The sequence below is a fragment of the Thrips palmi genome, unplaced genomic scaffold (assembly GCF_012932325.1).
Source record: "Thrips palmi isolate BJ-2018 unplaced genomic scaffold, TpBJ-2018v1 HiC_scaffold_18, whole genome shotgun sequence".
NCBI classification, from domain to species: Eukaryota; Metazoa; Arthropoda; class Insecta; order Thysanoptera; family Thripidae; genus Thrips; species Thrips palmi.
In genome coordinates, this window is record NW_023144627.1 from 506,246 (window position 1) to 518,161 (window position 11,916).

The 11,916-nt window shown below is 51.1% G+C and overlaps 2 protein-coding genes across 16 annotated transcripts in view; both read right to left on the reverse strand.

Moving 5' to 3' along the window:
• The window catches only part of LOC117644856, a 31,902-nt gene extending 28,380 nt beyond the window's left edge, over positions 1-3,522 (reverse strand). The window contains exons 1-2 of one of the 15 annotated variants that reach the window (XM_034384510.1): positions 3,410-3,469; positions 3,262-3,334 (exon numbers count right to left, since the gene is read on the reverse strand). Coding sequence is in view for 2 of the 15 variants with exons in the window: in XM_034384505.1 (XP_034240396.1) it covers positions 2,748-2,765 (18 nt within the window). In the remaining 13 variants the exon portion in view is untranslated. Of the gene's footprint in view, positions 1-20; positions 54-117; positions 241-588; positions 813-1,104; positions 1,384-1,618; positions 1,709-1,875; positions 2,015-2,579; positions 2,718-2,747; positions 2,944-3,097; positions 3,175-3,222 lie in introns of those variants that run through there. The other 14 variants (XM_034384507.1, XM_034384508.1, XM_034384509.1 and 11 more) reach the window with 14 other exon arrangements.
• A 1,692-nt stretch (positions 3,523-5,214) lies between these two features.
• On the reverse strand, positions 5,215-10,001 carry LOC117644858. Its single transcript, XM_034384521.1, has 11 exons — positions 9,884-10,001; positions 9,627-9,743; positions 9,385-9,513; positions 8,950-9,072; positions 8,674-8,775; positions 8,373-8,558; positions 8,072-8,257; positions 7,504-7,614; positions 7,228-7,335; positions 6,846-7,157; positions 5,215-6,769 (listed from the first exon to the last, which is right to left on the reverse strand). The coding sequence occupies exons 3-11, from the start codon at positions 9,436-9,438 to the stop codon at positions 6,449-6,451; spliced, it is 1,503 nt and encodes a 500-aa protein (XP_034240412.1). The 5' UTR covers positions 9,439-9,513; positions 9,627-9,743; positions 9,884-10,001; the 3' UTR covers positions 5,215-6,448.
• Between the last annotated feature and the right edge of the window lie 1,915 nt (positions 10,002-11,916).

The following is an 11,916-nucleotide window of genomic DNA, read 5'->3' on the forward strand; positions in this document are numbered from 1 at the left end:
TACGGCGGCGTTCCGTATACCCCCTGAAATGGTGATACGGAACATCTGCCGTACCACCTCTCCTATCAGAGCCCGTGCTTTGTAAAGCGTGGTACGAAAATTTAACGGAAAATGTACCGCTTATTTAAGTCCGGAGGTTGGCGTTTCGGTTTTCCGTCTGTGAAAAAGTCCAAAATGCTCTACGGACAGTGTGGAACGGACGCTCCGTAACTCAAACTTCTGTAACGGATAACGTGTAACGGCCAGTCCGTATCCCTACGGTACGGAGTGACCGTTTCATGTGTTCCGTAGAGAACTTTGCGTTACGGAGCGACCGTTCCTCACGGTCCGTAGACCATTTTGGACTATTTCACAAACGGGAAACCGAAACGGCAACCTTCGGTCTAAAATTAGCGGTACATTTTCCGTTAAATTTCCGTACCACGCTCTACAAAGCACAGGCACTTATGGGAGGAGTGGTAAGACAGATGTCCGTATCACCATTTCAGGGGGTATACGGCACGCCGTAGCATGCTCCGTATCAGACACTGATTTTTTGCAGTGTAGAAGTGTCTATTGTTGGTAGCTATGTGCACTGAAAACTCCTACTTGAAAATGCTCATTTACTTTCACTCAACAATCACCGAGCACTCGTTTGATCTTGGAAAACTACAGCCGTTGAGATGGCAGCACCGCGCGAGTGCCCCCAGGCTCCGTGGCGACCCGGGATTCCCAGGCGGTGCCTGGAAAATAGGCCCTTTTCCTTATGATGCGCCTGGGAATCCCAGGCGGTACTTTTGCCGTGTGCAGGGTCGAGCGTCGCGTATTTCACGGCGTATTTCTCACAGCGAACAATCCCGGTGCTGCTTACTAGCGGCCAAGACCCCAAAGTTAAACCGCTCAAACACCAAAAATTTGTTGTCACTAAATTAAAGAAAATGTGAATGAAATGATCACTTCTTGCTCAGGATGACAATTGACACCTATGTCATCATACTTTTTGAATGACATCCTTGAAAGGGACAGTAGCCTTGAAATGGTCATCATGTGACAGATTTTCAGGGTGAACCATCAAATCCAGATCTGCTGACAAGAGCTGAGGGGAAATGAGAAATTCAGACGCACAAGAAATAAATGTACCACTGAATCGTCTGGTTTTCTTGATCCTCCGCCGCTCGTGACCTGATTGGGAGTCTAAAAATCAGCCAAAATTTGCAGAATTCTTTTCATAGCAATTCTAGTCTGGTAAGAGACAAATTTTGAGAGATCGGAAAGAAGTAATGAAGTTTATCGAAACATGAAAGTTTTGTTCCCGGCCATGGCTGCAAGTAATGGGATATCAAAGCCGAAAGTTAAATGTGTAGGCCTGGGATGTCTTGCACAGCATGAGCCTATTGGAGGCCTTAGGCTTTGCCAGTGATGCAAAGCGGCTTCTGTTAGACCGACGCGGTCTAATTTTCAGCTTAAACGTGTTCGGGGCCGTCCATAAAATACGTAACGCTTTTTGAGGCAATTTTGACCCCCCCGCCCCCCTATGAAACGCAGCGTGACGCTGCCTTGGACCCCTCCCCCCTCCCCCGGTGCGTTACGTGACGAATTGCTAAAAGGTTAAAAGCACGCAGAAGCTGTCAAAACGTACGAGGAAACCACAATTTCACGCTTTTAAGTGTACGCGTGTATGGGTCGATTTGCGTTACATCACGCCGGGTCGAACCCCCCGCCCCCCATGAAACGCACCGTAACGGAAGCTCTGACCCCCTCCCCCCCTTTAGGTGCGTTACGTATTTTATGGACGGCCCCTTCCTCGAAGAATCGAAGTGGATCCAACCAAACAAGGCATGGTTAACATGAGCAGGCAGAGGATTACTGTCATAAGGCACTTTGGAGAAAACCTACACCGGACGGCAGCGGCAGAACGCGATAAACAAAAGAGCGTCGCGCGGCCTGTGCTGAGCGGTGGTGGGGATCGAAATAGGCGGAGTAGGGGTGAAGGCGGCGCGCGCACGCTGCCCCCACCACCGCTCAGCACGGCCTCGCGACACTCTTTTGTTTCTCCCGTTCTGTCGCTGAAATCCGGTCTGAATGTCCTCCGAAATACCCTCTTCCACGAGTTGGCCAGATCAGGATCTTGAAAAAAGGGTGTCGACCGACTGAAAATTTTTATTACAGTTTTCGATAGATCTCGCCGAGACCTTTTGAACGAGTGGTTGGAAAAGGGGGGGGGGGTGTCTTTGAGCTCGCCGTCGGCAGTAGGCCCAATCACTATCTTCGCAAAAGGGTTCGATAGGTCTGATAGGGTACTTTCGTAGATCCTGAACCGGGAGCAAGCAGACCAGCAGACGCCAAATTGGCCGGAAACTAACCTCTCTTCGGATCTAAAACTAAAGCCGAGCTGTGCAAATATCGCTCGCGAAACACATATGCACAGCAAGCAAGTATCAAACGACTGTTCATGTTCAAGTGTGGCCGATACGCTTGACTAACGTCTCTTTCCCATGTCAAGTTTGGATCTACTTCCGCTAACATGGCGTCTGTGTGCTTCCGGTTCAGGGACCTACGAAAGTACCCTATTGATCAAATATCCTACTTGAAACCATTACCTCAAAGTGTTCGTTTCATTGACTTTACATAAATTTCTGTGCCAGCTTGCCGAGGGCAAGTAGTAAGCGCCGCAGGCCAAGGCAGGTGTAAACGCCAGGCGTGGATTGACGTGACTGGTGCAGCATCGCGAAGCCTGTTCGACAAGACACGGTCTCGCGTACACCTACCTTGATTGGATAACACATTCAGGGGGAGGGCGATCATGCAAAGGATAATTTCTTTGAAGCCTACGAAGAACTTCCTGCGAAGTATTTTTCTCCCAATCGCAAACAAATAATTTGAATCATGGACGATTTCGTGTGTGGGCTACGAAGCCCCCGTTAGCATTGCGTGAAGCGTTCTATGCAGGGTTTCAAGAGAGACCGCGACAGAGGATGACACCTAACAGTACACACCTTTTATTGGGCTAATATCTTTATCCTCCCGCATATTAACTGACTTCCGGTCTGAGCCTTCTCCTTATTTCCCTCATTTAGCCTCAGAGTTTCATGCTCTTGGCGGGTTTGTAATCTTTTACCTTCATGATCTCAACGTACACGGTGAAAACGGTACCTGGTTTTCCCAGGAAGCCTATGGTAGAAACATAGGTAATTTCCAGGAAGTTCGTGGGAAAACCAGGAACCGTTTGAACCGTGTACGTACTTACGGTTGCTCGGCACTCAGGAAGTCGATCGCACTAACCTCTCACCACCACAGGCGAGGACGACACGAGTCGGCAGGACGATTCTGCCGGCGCCGAAAGTCCAGCGAACACCTGCAACAGCGCCAAGGCGGCGAAGGCGTCTCGGGGCCGCGAGAACGTCCGACCGCGACCGTCCCAAGCACTCACTGTAGTCTCACTGGAGGAGGAACGACTGACGAGCGCATTCCACTGACAGCACGTCGACCGTCCAGTGCTATACTGCAGTGTCAGCAGCGAGCTGTTCAGCTCTCACTCTCTCCCTATCCCCCACCCCCTAATTCTCTCTCTCTCCCCACACCCAGGGATCCTTAACTTACTTCATAAGGGCATCATAACGTTATCGTAAGAGTTTAAGTTATTAACCTTAACGTCCGACATCTTTTCAAAAAGGGTAAGTTATTTTTTGGTGTTTTGAATTTGTGTAGAGATACTTTTGGAAGCACTTCCAAAAGTCCGTACCCTTACCCTTTAGCGAAAATTGTCTTATGTTACGTTATGAAAGCAGTGTTAGTTAAATGTTAAGTTAAGGATCTCTGTCCACAGCTACACACACACACACACACACACACGCTCCCCTAATAACACAGTTCTTACTGGCAGAGCGAAAGCTAAGCCATTTACTCGATTGCGGCTAACAAAACCTGGTAGCTTCGACTTCATGCACGGTAAAAACGAGGGAGGAATCACTCGCGTAATAGTCGGGTCACCGATTCCTAGTATTACGCGTAATAGTAGCGTAATAGCCAAATTTCTTAAAATTTCCCCTATTTAGGATCCGATTTTAGCCTAAATCTGGATATTTTTGAGCGTAATAAGCCTTCTGTAATAGCGTAATAGAACGTAATAGGGAGTAGTCGGGTCACAGTTTTTAAGAGTGATTTCCCCCTCGGGTAAAAACGGTTCCTGGTTTTACCAAGAAGCCCTTTGGCTTCCCGCATTAGACATAGGCGATTTCCGTGGAGTTCCTGGAAGAACCAGGAACCGTTTTTACCGTCCACCTGTTCTACATACAGGGTGGCCCATCGACCCCGTCGGCTTTGGAAGGTAGGCCACCCATTTGACACCACGCAGGGAGTAGCGACGACGTCTCCCACTGCCCCCACTCCGTCCTTTCCAGTGGCGCGCTTGCTCGCGCAGTCTCCCCTCCCCCTCTCGCCCCAGTGTTGACGTCTGCCGCCCTGAGCTGCGAGTGACGCGCAGTTCAGAAAGTAAAAATCAACAATCAGTTTTGCAACATGGTGAACTTCACCAGAGGGAGTACTATCAGTGGCAAAAGAATTGACCCCCCCCTGTGGCGATACTCCGCGCGCAAGTTCCCAGTAAGGTGCAGCCCTCTGGCGGCAGTTATCGGCAGCCACGGCCATAGCTGCCCACTTCGCAGTTTTTAAAAGATTCCGTTACTTAATTTGGTATCAGTGCGTGACGAGACAAATTTCTTTCGGTTGCCAAAAGTGGCAGACATCCTCCGAGGAGACGCACACGCTGTAAGCATCAAGAAAATTAGGAAAATAAAATTATAACGACAAGTGAGGTTATGGGACGCCATAGCAAAAAGGCCCTTTGGGGAGCAAGCCTGTGTAAGTAGGATCTACCGGCGCCAAAAAAGCACGCCTTGATTCAGCGATGCATTTACTAATAAACTGCAGATAAATTACACGGGAGTAAACGCATCCAGCTAACGCAGCCTGAATCCAATTAAGTGTTTGAAATGAGTTTTCAATCTCAGGTAACGAAGCCCTTTTTCCCGTCAGAGCAGGTCCCACGAGCAGCGCGCCCGCGAAACTGCGTCATATGAAATAACTTATATGGGATTCTGAACTTCTTGTCGCGGGCCCCCACAACGCGACCATCAAGGGTTCGAGTGGGGTTTTCAATCCTGTGTAAGTTCGGAATTTTCCGGTCAAAGACGACACCACTGACGGGACGCAGCCCGAGCCTTGCAATCCGAACACAGTTACGCGACATTTCAAACAGCTTGTCGGAGCCCTGGCGCAATCCTGGCCCTAGCCCGGTCGAGGGTTGAAATGAGAGCGCAATCCACCGTAACTAAGACATTTTCCGGTCAAAGACAGCTCCACCGGCAGGGCGCGCGCCCAGCTGCCTGATCCGAACAAACTTATATGGGATTCTGAACTTCTTGTCGCGGCCCACACAACGCAACCATCAAGGGTTCGAGTGGGTTTGCAATCCTGTGTAAGTTCGGAATTTTCCGGTCAAAGACAGCTCCACCGGCAGGGCGCGCGCCCAGCTGCCTGATCCGAACAAACTTATATGGGATTCTGAACTTCTTGTCGCGGCCCACACAACGCAACCATCAAGGGTTCGAGTGGGTTTGCAATCCTGTGTAAGTTCGGAATTTTCCGGTCAAAGACAGCTCCACCGGCAGGGCGCGCGCCCAGCTGCCTGATCCGAACAAACTTATATGGGATTCTGAACTTCTTGTCGCGGCCCACACAACGCAACCATCAAGGGTTCGAGTGGGTTTGCAATCCTGTGTAAGTTCGGAATTTTCCGGTCAAAGACGACACCACTGACGGGACGCAGCCCAAGCCTTGCAATCCGAACACAGTTACGCGACATTTCAAACAGCTTGTCGCAGCCCTGGCGCAATCCTGGCCCTAGCCTGGTCGAGGGTTGAATTGAGAGCGCAATCCACCGTAACTAAGGCATTTTCCGGTCAAAGACAGCTCCACCGGCAGGGCGCGCGCCCAGCTGCCCGATCCGAACAAACTTGTATGGGATTCTGAACTTCTTGTCGCGGCCCACACAACGCAACCATCAAGGGTTCGAGTGGGTTTGCAATCCTGTGTAAGTTCGGAATTTTCCGGTCAAAGACAGCTCCACCGGCAGGGCGCGCGCCCAGCTGCCTGATCCGAACAAACTTATATGGGATTCGGTTTAACTTCAATTTTGTCACTCAAGTATTTTGTGATTTAACCAAGTTTTTTTTTTAACAGTGCGCGAACCTTTCCTTTAGATCTTAAAAAAGTATGCCGGCATTTGGAATGCATAGTTTTTTGTGCACAATCGGGGCTTGCAATTAATGAGGCTCGGTTTTGTCTTAATGACGCTTTGTTTTTTGTTTTTAAATTTATTTGTAGGAAAAAGGTTGACAGAAACCAGCGTTTTAAACACAAACACATTATTTTTCTTCTTTATTGCATAATTATTTGCATAATTTCATTATTACACGCAGTCATTAAGGTGCATTGGTTTAAATTCCTTGTCTAAAATTTGCCCCCCTAATAACATTAGCAGTCCTCTTAGGAAGGTGCGATCTTGCTTCTTTAAATGCGCATTGAGTCTGTCTAAGTGCTCATTTTTTATCAAAAACAGATTTTGAGCCGTGATGGCATGAGCTAGGTTCCGTCGCTGTTCCGCATCGATGGGGGAGCTCTTGTTGCACATTAGAGTTACAAGGTGCTGCTTCGCATTTCTTCCCATAACAACCTTCTCACAGAGAGGACAAATAAATGTCTTTGGCCCTGTGGTCGTCTGAACGGAACCCTGGAGCCAAAAACGGTGGTTAAGGAATGAATTTTAACATGACAATAAAATCCATCTTACATTCTTATAAACTTACAGTGTAACTCTCTGGTAGTGGAAACAGTTTACCCAACTTTGAGTAAACCTCATCAGTAAACGTAATGTAGCAGCCTTCCGGATACATAATCACTCCAACATAGGTAAGCAAATAAAAGAGGACGGTGAAGCTATTATGAGAGGTCATTAGTCCCCTGAGATGTGACAGTGTCTTCTTATCTAAAGGACGCATGCCCTTAGCAAAATAAAAAGGCCAGGAGCCCTTTTTTTGCAGTGCTCCACGAAGCTCCGTGCTTGGTGGAACGACCTCCATAGAGGGAGTAATATACACAGACTCAAACTCAAAATTCCCCTGAAAAATAAAATAAAATAGAATTTGCTTGTTTCTGAATAGTTACGAAAAGGAATTGAAGGATACTCACAGTTAGCAACTTTCTAATCAAGTCATCATTTGACTTCTTGGATATAAAATCCCACTGGGGCTTAGTCATGGCAGCGGCTAGTCGCTGAATGTCTAGTTCCTTATATTTCTGAAAAAGTAAGAAAACGTATTTACTCTCGGTAACAGTGATCCCTCTGGTGTCATTAAGGGCAGCCGAATGATGGCAGTAAGAGGCTTTGCACTAAGCAATGCCAGAACCAAAAACGCCACAAAGAGAGCTACAAAATTCTTTACATAATTTAACGGTTATACATACCTTTGAAATATAGTCTACCACGTGCCCACAAGCCAGGCAAGAGAAAGGCAAAGTTTGACAGCCAATTTCCGCTGTCACAAGGTTCTCCTGCTTTACACCGGGCAGCGGCACCTGGACAGAAAGGAATGTTAACATGGGAGTGCCAGAGCGGCGGCTGCACAGTGGGCCAGAGGACCGGTGGGGGCGGCAAAAATTCTAGACGCGTTTTGAGCGCCAGTGTCGCTAAATGGGACTCGCAACGAACGTGTGACCCCCACTAATGGATTGTTCTCCGAACAAGGAATCCATTGGTGGGGTCACACGGTTGGGTCGAGTCGAGTCCCATTTAGCGACTCTAAAGCACAGAACGCAACTAAGTATGAGTGACCCAGTGTGAGTTGGGACAGTCGGGAACGACCAAAGGCCGAGGCAGCCCCGTTAACAAGCATGCACAACAGGTTGCCTACCTGCTCGGTCCTCGCAAGCAATCCCACTCGGTCCGAAACTACTTTCACAACAAATCACAAACTAATGGCCTCTCGAAATTTAAATTGGTTTGGAAAAGAATGCATCATGATGGGTTGCCTACCTTCGCCTCTGTAGTGGGCAGGCCGAGATCCAACTGGCTCGCCGGGTTGCCCTTCTTCCCAGACACGGCCGACAGGTCAGGCAACTTGCTTGGCGGTGCAGGCACGGCTGGTGGCACCCAAGAGGCAAAGGCAGAGGCAGAAGGGTGCGACGCTGTCATGCTAGCCAAGGACGCAGAAACTCCGACCTGATATGAAAAAGATGTTTGTTATTTTGCGCCAGAGTTACTTCGACAGACAGCGGTAACGCAGAGGTTTGCCACCGAAAGGCCGCGAGACGACAGAGACAAATGGGTTGCCTACCTTCGCCTCTGTAGTGGGCAGGCCGAGATCCAACTGGCTCGTCGGGTTGCCCTTCTTCCCAGACACGGCCGACAGGTCAGGCAACTTGCTTGGCGGTGCAGGCACGGCTGGTGGCACCCAAGAGGCAAAGGCAGAGGCAGAAGGGTGCGACGCTGTCATACTAGCCAAGGACGCAGAAACTCCGACCTGATATGAAAAAGATGTTTGTTATTTTGCGCCAGAGTTACTTCGACAGACAGCGGTAACGCAGAGGTTTGCCACCGAAAGGCCGCGAGACGACAGAGACAAATGGGTTGCCTACCTTCGCCTCTGTAGTGGGCAGGCCGAGATCTAACGAAGACATGAAGTTGAGCCGCCCAAGCGGTAAGGGCTGCCTCCGGACAGGTTTTTGAAAAATTGAAATCTGAAAGCAAGAATTGATTTTCATCATAGCCTGCAAACAATCTTAGTATACCATAATGTTATATCGGTTAGGACCTCCAACCAGCAGGAGCTGCGCCAAGGGTCCGAAGCCCTTGCTGTTTCTCTGAACACTAGCCTCAAGCAGCTAACCAGGCGCGTTCTTTAGTTGGCTTACCTGCGTCTGAAGACGAGGCTGGCTATTAGAGATCCTTGACGTAATGGGCATGACTGGGGCCTGGAGCTGAGACGTAATGTTCTCCTGCGGCCTCCCAGAACGCGCATCAGTAATCAAAAAACCCTTTAAAAAAATCAATTTTTAAATTAGAACTTGTGGCCGGGAAACAACCGCACTAGAAAACCAAGGGAAATGTTACTGCACTGGAAGTGAAATGTTATTAGAGTACTTGGGTGTGCCGGCTCACGGCTAGCTCGCACCGGTGCCAGTGCGGCGGTATCAGCTGGATCAGTTGCCATCCAAGCAAGACGAGCGGTCTCGGCCACCGCAGCCGCAAAGCCCATGGGCCGGCATCCTAAATCTCTAAATATTTCGACTAAGGTACTACCTCAGTGTCCTTACTACGAAAAATTGTAAAACACTGAAGTTGCATACGTTACCAACCTCTCCGTGGGCAGCACGTTGAATGAGCAGAGGCTTCCTCAACATAGCTGTAGTCAAAGCGGCAGAGGGGACAGGTGAGATAGCAGCCAACGAGCTATCGAGAGACGCAAAGGGCTGAACCTGCAGGGGAAATAATTTAAGTATTGTCAGGCAGATTCTTTCAAACGTTAGGCGGCAAGGCAGAGGCTGGGATCCACTGGCCAGAAAGAAGAGAAGTATGGTGGGCTGCCTACCTTCGCCTCAGTAGTAGGCAGGCTGAGATCCAACAGGCTCGTCGGGTTGCCCTTCTCTTCAGGCACGGCCGGCAGGTCAGGCAACTTGCTCGTAGGCAGCAGCACGGGTTCCGGAACCTGGAAAAATAAAACACAAAAACAATTATTCATTTGAGTCTGCAGTTCAGAAACAGCCCTACAGAACATTATTGCAGTGCTTTGTTACAGTTAGAAAACGGAACGCTAACGCAGTGCCTGGCGTAGGATAGGTTGCCTACCTTTTCCACAGCAGCTGTGGACTCGTTCGACGTGCCCGACGACGTGCCCGACGACGTGCCCGACGACGTGCCCGACGACGTGCCCGACGACGTGCCCGACGACGTGCCCGACGACGTGCCCGACGACGTGCCCGACGACGTGCCCGACGACGTGCCCGACGACGTGCCCGACGACGTGCCCGACGACGTGCCCAACGACGTGCCCGCGACGTGCCGACGACGTCCCGACGACGTGCCGGAGACGTGCCCGACGACGTGCCGCGTGCCGACGACGTGCCCGACGACGTGCCCGATGCCGTGGTCGTAGACAATGTCCGGGACGTCACTTTGCGCTTACGATCCGGAACCTGTCCAGAAAAGACGCGTTTATCAATAAAGAATAGGGACACACAATGACTGACACAGGTATCTGCTCTCAAATGTGAATAAGAATCAAACTTACTTTCAACACATTAGGAGGCTCTGAGTCCGGGTTAACACGTTTCATACTTCGAGTTTGACGCACAAACTCAGCCATTTCAACGATTGAAGGCACCTGTAATCGTTCAAGACGCAAATTACTTCAGCTGCATATGTTTCGTCACATTACAAAAGAAACGTCGGAACAAGGAATTCGCTAGCAGAAACTCAAGACTTGCGCCTGTAAAGAACTGCAACAGTTCAACATAGTTGACCGGCAAAAGGAAGTTTGACGGCAACGCCCGATAGGCAGACAGGGGGGCCAAGCCCGGGAGACGGAGTGCTGGCCAAAACCGGCCGCGTAGCCGAGCGCGTCGAGGGGCTGGACTATAACGTGCCACCAAAACGTGCTACAAACGGCCGCGTGGTCCCCCTCGAGGAATCCGGGATGCAGCAGGCTGATTCCGAGAGTCGTTTTCGTCGCTCTTTCTCTCTCGCACCGAGACGGAACACCCCATGAGTGTTAGAGAGAAAGAGCGACGGGAACGACACTCGGAACAGTCTGCAAGACGTGACCGCCCCAAGAGCGCGCAGGGATGACATTAGAGTAAACAAAGTTAGGCCGTTCATCGGGGCGTGTTCTACGGAGACACGAGGCCGCCGCCGAGGAGTCGGCGTGTTGCAACGGCACCGCCAAGGACAAGACAACGCGCAGGCAGGCAGCCGCGCCACTGCCGGCGAGAGGAAGTGTGACTCGACGACCTGCGTGGTCGCCGTCAACGCGCCGACGTGCTAGTCGCGGCCCGCCACCGCGGCGAGGGAGTCGAAGTGGGCAAGAAGGCCGGGCAACTCGACATGCGACGGGACGGCCGACGGAGACGTGCGACTCGCGGACGGACACGAGGCCGCCGCCGAGGAGTCGGCGTGATGCACGCGGACAACCGCGCTTCCAAGGACAAGGTCGGAGTACGGAGCAACCCTCTGGCCACCAACTGACTCTTGGCCGCCCGCAATTCTCGGGAATAGAACGATTATCATCCACAAAATCACACGTTGACGAAGTCAGAACCCACCTGGATTTCGCTGACAAGTCCGCTTCAACTGGCGTAGAACAGAATGTTTGCTGACACGTCCGCTTCAACTGGCGCAGAACAACAGAATGGGACCGGGCGAGGCCGGTCGCAAAATCTCTTGCCCCCTTCCCCTTTCCCCCTCGGCACGCTTCGCTCGGCTAGCTCGGCCTGGCTGGGCCTACTGTGGCCGACTGCGCTCGGCTCGCCGCCCGGCCGTGTGCCGCATTCGTGCCGTCCAGGCCAGCTTTCGTCTCCAAACGAGCCCGCACAATCCACACGTGAACGGTGGTCGCGTGGGCAAAGGCGTCGCCCGATCTCCAAGCGAGATGAGAGGACTCGGGTTCGTCACCCACTCAGGTGAAAAATTTTTCGCCGCCGCCTTTCTTACAGTTGGTAGCACTGAGTGTCAAGTTCGTACTAGAGCCTTTGGTGGGCGCCGTCTGTTTCTCTCGCACATCCTCCGGAAAAATAGCTCAGAGCACCCCGCGCTGTAAAATCCCCCGCCCCTTTCCCATTCCTCTCGGCCCACTCAGCTCACCCGGCCCGCTCTGCACGCTCGGC